This window comes from Sinocyclocheilus anshuiensis, unplaced genomic scaffold (assembly GCF_001515605.1).
Source record: "Sinocyclocheilus anshuiensis isolate Anshui unplaced genomic scaffold, SAMN03320099.WGS_v1.1 scaffold640, whole genome shotgun sequence".
In the NCBI taxonomy this organism is placed as follows: domain Eukaryota; kingdom Metazoa; phylum Chordata; class Actinopteri; order Cypriniformes; family Cyprinidae; genus Sinocyclocheilus; species Sinocyclocheilus anshuiensis.
In genome coordinates this window covers 1,504,729-1,512,122 of record NW_015554127.1, presented here as the reverse complement: position 1 = coordinate 1,512,122, position 7,394 = coordinate 1,504,729, and the positions used below count along the sequence as shown (strand labels likewise).

At 34.8% G+C, this 7,394-nt stretch overlaps 1 protein-coding gene across 1 annotated transcript in view; it reads left to right on the top strand.

The window, feature by feature from the left end:
- The window catches only part of LOC107670168 (protocadherin Fat 1-like), a 33,578-nt gene extending 27,616 nt beyond the window's left edge, over positions 1-5,962 (top strand). Inside the window, exons 20-24 of the mRNA XM_016462683.1 lie at positions 593-746; positions 846-956; positions 1,041-1,642; positions 2,201-2,320; positions 5,393-5,962. Of these exons, the coding sequence (XP_016318169.1) occupies positions 593-746; positions 846-956; positions 1,041-1,642; positions 2,201-2,320; positions 5,393-5,790 (1,385 nt within the window). The 3' untranslated portion in view covers positions 5,791-5,962. The remainder of the gene's footprint in view (positions 1-592; positions 747-845; positions 957-1,040; positions 1,643-2,200; positions 2,321-5,392) is intronic.
- The last annotated feature ends 1,432 nt before the right edge of the window (positions 5,963-7,394 follow it).

The window sequence follows — 7,394 nt, the reverse complement described above, 5'->3', positions numbered from 1 at the left end:
CCCATAGCGACCCCTAGAGGACGCAGTGTCTCGTTCCCTACTCAGGGAACCATGGTTACATAAGTAACCTGAGACATTTTAAAGCAAATCAGCATATTAGAATGATTTCTGAAAGATCATGTGACACTGAAGACTGGAGTAATGATGCCGAAATTCACCTTTAACATGAAAGGAATAAATTACATTTTAAAATATATAAAAATAAAAAAGTTATATTATATTGTAATAATATTTCACAATACTGTTTTTATAGTATTTTTAATTAAATAAATACAGCCTAGGCAAGCATGTAGTATAGTTGCCATTTTAAAAAATAAAGTTGCAATTGTGACTTTAATTGTCACAACTTTATCTCAGAATTACATTTTATTTATCTGAGGAAGAAATTGGCTTCCATGAAACTTAAAAGAGAGATAATTGTACACCATTTTTTTGTACAAATTAGCTATTAGAGATGTAATATTAGATAAACAAGCATTTTGCTAATGGTTTTAGACCCCACTGCACAAAACATCTTTATTTAACCCCTACATTATATGTATAAACTGGTTTATTGCATTGCTGGGTCACTGATATAGTGATATTCCCACAGGTTATGTCTGTAAATGCAGCACTTTATTCTCTGGGACTCACTGTGAGGTCAAGATCGGTCTTTGTGACTCCAACCCCTGCCTTTATGGAGGAACCTGCATCCAGAATAACCTGGACTACTACTGTAAATGCAGGGGCCGGTACTCAGGTCAAAGGTACTATACAAGTACTGCACAACTGAATGAATTTTTGATTATAAAATCTGTCAATGGGACAGAATTACTGTATGCCCAAAACTCTTTGTATGATTGCAGGTGTCAGATAGGTCCATACTGCAAGGAGAATCCATGCCAGAATGGTGGACAGTGTATAGACGGTCTTGATGGACCCATCTGTGAGTGTGAGCCGGGATTCAAAGGAGAAAGGTCTTTTGTTTTTGTCATCCTTATGAACATATCATAGTACTTTTTTTCCCCAAGTATGTTTGACAGAGTATTTTTGTTTTTCAGGTGCATGATCGATGTCGACGAGTGTGTGGACAGGCCTTGCTTCAATGACGGCCGTTGTGTCAACACATACGGGTCCTTTAACTGTTCCTGCTTGGTGGGATTCAGCGGGAGACTGTGTGAGATGGACACAGAAGTCAGAAACCAACTTGTATCTTCATCCTGGAACTCTTGGATTGGAGAACTGGTTGCAATGCTGGCCTTCTTGACGGCCATCTTTGTTTGGACAATGTTTTTCTTAATAGTGTGGAAAGGAACCTGCAAACCTGGCAAGAGCGATAAAGTGCTTGATAAGTACAAAGATGTTGATTCTTACATTCAGAGGTCCAGCGTATACAACCAAGCCCGAAAAGAATCGCGCCCGGACACCCCGCCGCAGGTCCCAGTGCGACCCATCTCCTACACGCCCAGCATTCCTGGAGAATGTCGAAACAACCGAGGCTCCGTGTCTGAGTTCAGCAGCTTCACGCCAGATCCACTCTTTGGTCTTAGGAAGACTGTGGCTGTGTGCAGTGTAGCCCCTAACCTACCACATCGCAAAGCATCCCATTCACATTTGGAAAATAATTCCATACAGCAAATGGACTGGGATGAGGAGTATGATGGTTAGTGCAATCTGAACCTTCAGGCGGAGGCCTTTAAAGGTGCCCTCAGTAAAAAAAAAAAAGCAAGTACTGTTCAGCTGGTCATGTGATCTCCACATGTGGGCTCCATTTATTTATTATTTATTAAGAGTATTGTTTTTTTAAATGTGTAAAAGTAGTTACTGAGTGCATTTTTAAAGTGCAAGTTTTTAAAAACAAAACTATTATCTTCTAGGTGTAAACTCAGTGTAAAAATGCAAATTTGTGAAAACGGTGATGTCAGTTGAATGTGTGTTACGTGTTCAGTCTATAGGTATATACACAGGTGCATAGTGTTTCTTTACAATGTGACATCGCCAACTACTGGTCTGGCATGCGTAATACCGTGTTTTTGGTCGTTTTCACAGATCTGTGTAAACTGGGGTCATTTTGACAATGTTGCTGTTTGTGTGTGAAACGTTTAAAAAATGCAAAGATGCTTTTCCGTTTTTAGTACATTGTTGTCATTTTAACGTAACCCTAGTTAACACCTTTGCAGAATTGCTGTTTATGGTTCCTTTTTTGTATTTATTCTTCCAGAAATATTCCTAGACTTGACTTCCTGTTTAGCAGTTGAAGACGACAGTATTTCTTTGTCTCATGATAATAGAGGTCTGCGGTCCATGTGCTCTCTCCAATCAGACGTCACGGATGACAACAGTAAGTTGCACTAAAAATTCAAAATCTTGCCATTTAGTCAACAACTTTTTTTTAAACAAATGCACAGATCTGACAAAAAAAACGTATTTTGCTATTTTGTGCACTGGTGTATTCATTTGCAGCATATGTATCTATGTGCTATTTCTGTAATGAATTCAGCCCCCATATGGATTAAATCGGAGCACAGATTCTGAACAGATACAAATGGGCTACAGTGTAAGTGAAAGGCCTGAGATTTCTGCTTTTAGAACCCTTTTAGAATTCTTGCTTTGGTATTTTCATAATTCGTAGGTCGTGCTTGATCTTAACCATGATTACATGCACATCATTTTCCGATAAAAACCTATATTCTTGTCCTTAATTATGAAAACAATTTTACATGCTCCACGTTTCTAAATGGGAATCTTCATATTCTTAATAAACATTTATTTTCCTGTCTTCCCTGCATTTCATGCTTTTCTGGAAATACTCTTGCAGCTCCCTCTTGCTACTTATTACATATTCTGTATATATTCAAATCATGTTGATCTTAATTAAATTAAATTTAAAAAGATCTTGAATTAATTAACAAATGTAATTAATTATCATTGAATATTGGTTCTTTACAAAATCTTTCTTTGAAAACTGGACTTTTCAAAACATATATGCACCCATATAAACAAATATTCCATTAGAGTGTATATCCAAATATGTGTTCATGGCCCAAATTTCTAGAAACTGTAATATTGGCTTAATTTAATCAAGGCATTTGGGTTAAACATTTATGTTATCACACAATCAAAATGTGACCAAATTCAGATCAATATTGGAATACGCATGTGCATGTAGGATGGAATAGTGCATTAGTCATCAATTAATATGTGTTTAGCCTTATGGTGCTTAATATTCTTATGGTCAGATATACTATTGTAGTCATTTCATAGTGCCTTTACAGAACACCTAGTTGGAATCATATTTAAGATTTATCAACATGTTATGTCCGTTATATCTTCTGCTCTATCTCTATGTTTAATACATAGGGTCTTTTGTAAAGTTTTATCTTAAAAAGCGTCAAATCTGATTTAATGACTAATTTATTTATTTGTTACTTTTACAAGCCTCCAAAGCGAAATGCCCTGTCAAAACATAGTTTGACATGGTGAGAAAAAGGTATACAAAATTACATCTCATGTCATGTTGTTACATCTCAGCCTGCTACTTTAACTCATTTTCTGTATGGCAGCATGTAGCTGATTGTTTATTTGGTTACACTTTATTTCGATAGTCCACTTTAGACATTCTACTAACTATAAGTAACTTTGTAACTACATGTCAACTACATGTCAACTAATTCTCATTCATTTGCATCTACATGTCTACTAACTCTCAGACTAGACTGTTAGGGTAGGTTTAGGGTTAGTAGAATAAGTTGACAAAGAAAGTGTTAGAAGATATTAAGCAGACAGTCTACTAATACTCTACTAACTGCTAGTTGACATATAGTTGCAAAGTTACTTACTGTTAATAGAATGTCTAAAGTGGACTGTGTTACCGTTTATTTTCTCAACATCCAGCACTGACCAAACTAATCACATGGAAATTAAAAGATTCATTTTGCTATTTTAAATGTGTATATATAAAACACTCAGAATGTTAAAAAAAATTGTTCTTCCTTGACTTGTCAACAAATGATTCTCGTGAGCTTTGGTACCTTGAGAATCCTATTTTTTTTCTCCTGTTTTTTTTCTTATTTATCAGACCCTTCTTGCATGCTCCATTGGTTTAGCAAGCTGGGTTACACTGAACAATTGTGTGCAGTCTACTAATACTCTACTAACTGCTAGTTGACATATAGTTGCAAAGTTACTTACTGTTAATAGAATGTCTAAAGTGGACTGTGTTACCGTTTATTTTCTCAACATCCAGCACTGACCAAACTAATCACATGGAAATTAAAAGATTCATTTTGCTATTTTAAATGTGTATATATAAAACACTCAGAATGTTAAAAAAAATTGTTCTTCCTTGACTTGTCAACAAATGATTCTCGTGAGCTTTGGTACCTTGAGAATCCTATTTTTTTTCTCCTGTTTTTTTTGTTATTTATCAGACCCTTCTTGCATGCTCCATTGGTTTAGCAAGCTGGGTTACACTGAACAATTGTGTAAATTTGATAGGCTCTTGTGAATCGGCTATAACAAGATGCACTGGAATCGATCTCAGGGGCACTTTGATGTTTAATCTTCTTTAACTCTGAGGAGTTATAACAAGTGCTTTCAAACCAGCATGCTCAGATCTTTCACATGTCCAAGATTAATGAGCCTCAGAACAATCAAAGCATGCCGTAGTCTGAAGATACATGTGAGCTTGTGTTGTGGAGCTGCTTGTAGCTGTGAGAATGTGGATGATGTGACAATATACACAACCATTCAAAAGTTTCGAGTCAGTAAGATTTTTTTATTAAGAAATTATTAATTTTTTTTTATTCAGCAAGGGTGCATTAAATTGATCAAAAGAAAATAAAGACAATATAATATATCATATTTCAAAACATTTCTATATAAAATAAATGCTGTTCATCTTTCTATTCATCAAAGAATCCTGAAAAAATTTATGATGGTTTCCCCCCAAAAAAAGGAAGCAACACAATGGTGATTACAACATTGATAATAATAATAAATGTTTCTTCAGCAGCAAATCAACAAATTAGAATGATTTCTGAAGGTTCATGTGACACTGAAGACGAGTAATGATGCTAAAAAAATCAGCTTTGCATCACAGAAATAAATTACATTTTAAAATATTTGGAATTTGAAAACATTAATTTTAAATTGGAATGATGTCACAATATTACTCTTTTACAATTTGATCTATTTATTTTTAGTCAATTAAATGTAGCTTTGGTGAGCTTAAGAGATTTTTTATAAAACATTTTAAAAATCTTACTGACCCGAAACTTTTCAACAGTCGTGTACAAACATTATAGTGACTATGTTCCCCCCACCCAAACTATATGTTTACCTACAGTATATTGAGTTCTTTGTGATCTTAATAATAAATGTGTCAAATTGTCTGGTTTTCAAACTCAAACAGGCTATTACTGGGATACCTCAGATTGCCTTCAGAATATCTATTCTCCTGGGATCCAAGGTTTTCTCCAGTATGAATTGGTGCAGATGCCCTCCTTCATGCACACTGCTCCAGAAATTCTTGACATGGGCTACCTTACTGGTGGCGATGACACTGAGCACTTCCTGCCAATTCCAGCTCTCCCTCTTAATACTGACATGTCTGCAGTTCCAGAGTATGACCAGTATACCATGCCAGAGGTCCACCATGTTATCCACCCAACAGCTAGATCAAACTCCATGTCTTCTAGTCAACATCACATCCATGACTACTCACAGCCTATTCAAACAACCTTTGGGATGCCTCAAGGCCATCATATAGGACCTGCTGGGGTTCCTGATTCCTTAGAAAGTCCTGTGTGAGAGCCACACACTTCTAAATTCCATCAGACTTGCCAACCAGTGGTTAGAAATTCAATTCTACAGTTACTGACCATAAAGAACTTCATAAAGATGTTGTTGGTAACACTACCAGAGACTGAAGTGTGACCGTTTATAGGCTCTCATTTGAAATCACCATTAATCACTAATGCAGAACCATCTACGGTATCTTTGAATGATAGGAATGTCACTCCTTGCAATCTAGGTGCAATCTATTTGTTGGAAAAATGACAGTGACAGTGGTCTTGGGGGTTAAACAGACACCTAGTGGTATGGATAAAGCATCATGCAAAAATTTTTTTTTTTTTTTTTTTTTAGTTAATCATGCCATCAGCTATTCACAGTCAGTCGTGATTTATTCTGTAATTGAAAATGTACAAATAATGTTAATGGCATAAACGGAGTAGTATTTGGCTAGTCATGTGATCTCAACATGGTGGCCTCTATGAGGGGACTCGCTCCATGTAGAATAAAACCATGGTTACATTTTATTTCAGTAGTCCACTTTAAACATTCTACTAACTGCATCTGCAACTATATATCAACTAACATTAGAGTATTAGTAGACTGTTAGGTTAGGGTTAGTAGAGTAAGTACTTCCAAAAATGTCTTTATAGTCAGCAGAATGTGTTGGGGAAATAAATAAAGTGTTTGCGGATATTAGGTATACAGTCTACTAATACTCTGATCAATGACTGCTAGTTGATATGGAGTTGCAAACTTATTTAGAGTTAGTTGAATGTCGTACAAATGGACTATCAAAATAAAGTGTTATCAAAACCGATATGATATATCTTAATTTCATGTATGTGATCTTAAACACCTTTTAAATAGTACTATGCATTTCTTTTGTATATTTTATACACATTGATCGAACAGCATATAGTTCAACCACAAACTCATGCCATTGCTTTAGTCATTGTTTACAGTACATTGAAGTATTTAACTTTTAAAAAAGTCACACTTCAGCTTTATATATTAAATATTTTCTTTTTCCATGCTGACATGAATTGACATGAAATGTTGTCATTGAAATGTTATGGTCAGTGTGGGAATTGTACATTTGTGAAGTTCATTATGAATTAGTTTTGGGTAATCAGAGACAAATTTGACAATACAATTTAATTTTAAGTTTTAATTCCTAATGTATTTAATTAGTGTGCTTTGTAAATGACCAGTGTCCAGAAAGGGGCATTATTAAGTGTGTCACCTTAAAAGGTTAAAGAAAAAAAGAAAAATAATATTTTCAGATACCTGAGAATACATAATACTTTTTTTTAAACAGTAGAAAGTTATGTATTGTCTGTTAAATGCTATGTATATTATTCTCTCCTTGCCGAAATTACTTTTTGAAATGTTAATGTTCTGTATGTACAAAAATGAAAATATTTTTTAAGACATAATACATTATGTTCTGTCTCATTCATGCATTTATAGTGTTTGGGTGGTTGTTCCAAGATTATAAAAGACCTGAAGGTCTTTGTTAATGAGTAAGGCATCAGGTTGAGGAGCAGAGAGAATCTCTCTATCCATATGGTGAATTATATATATATATATATATATATATATATATATATAAACACCTG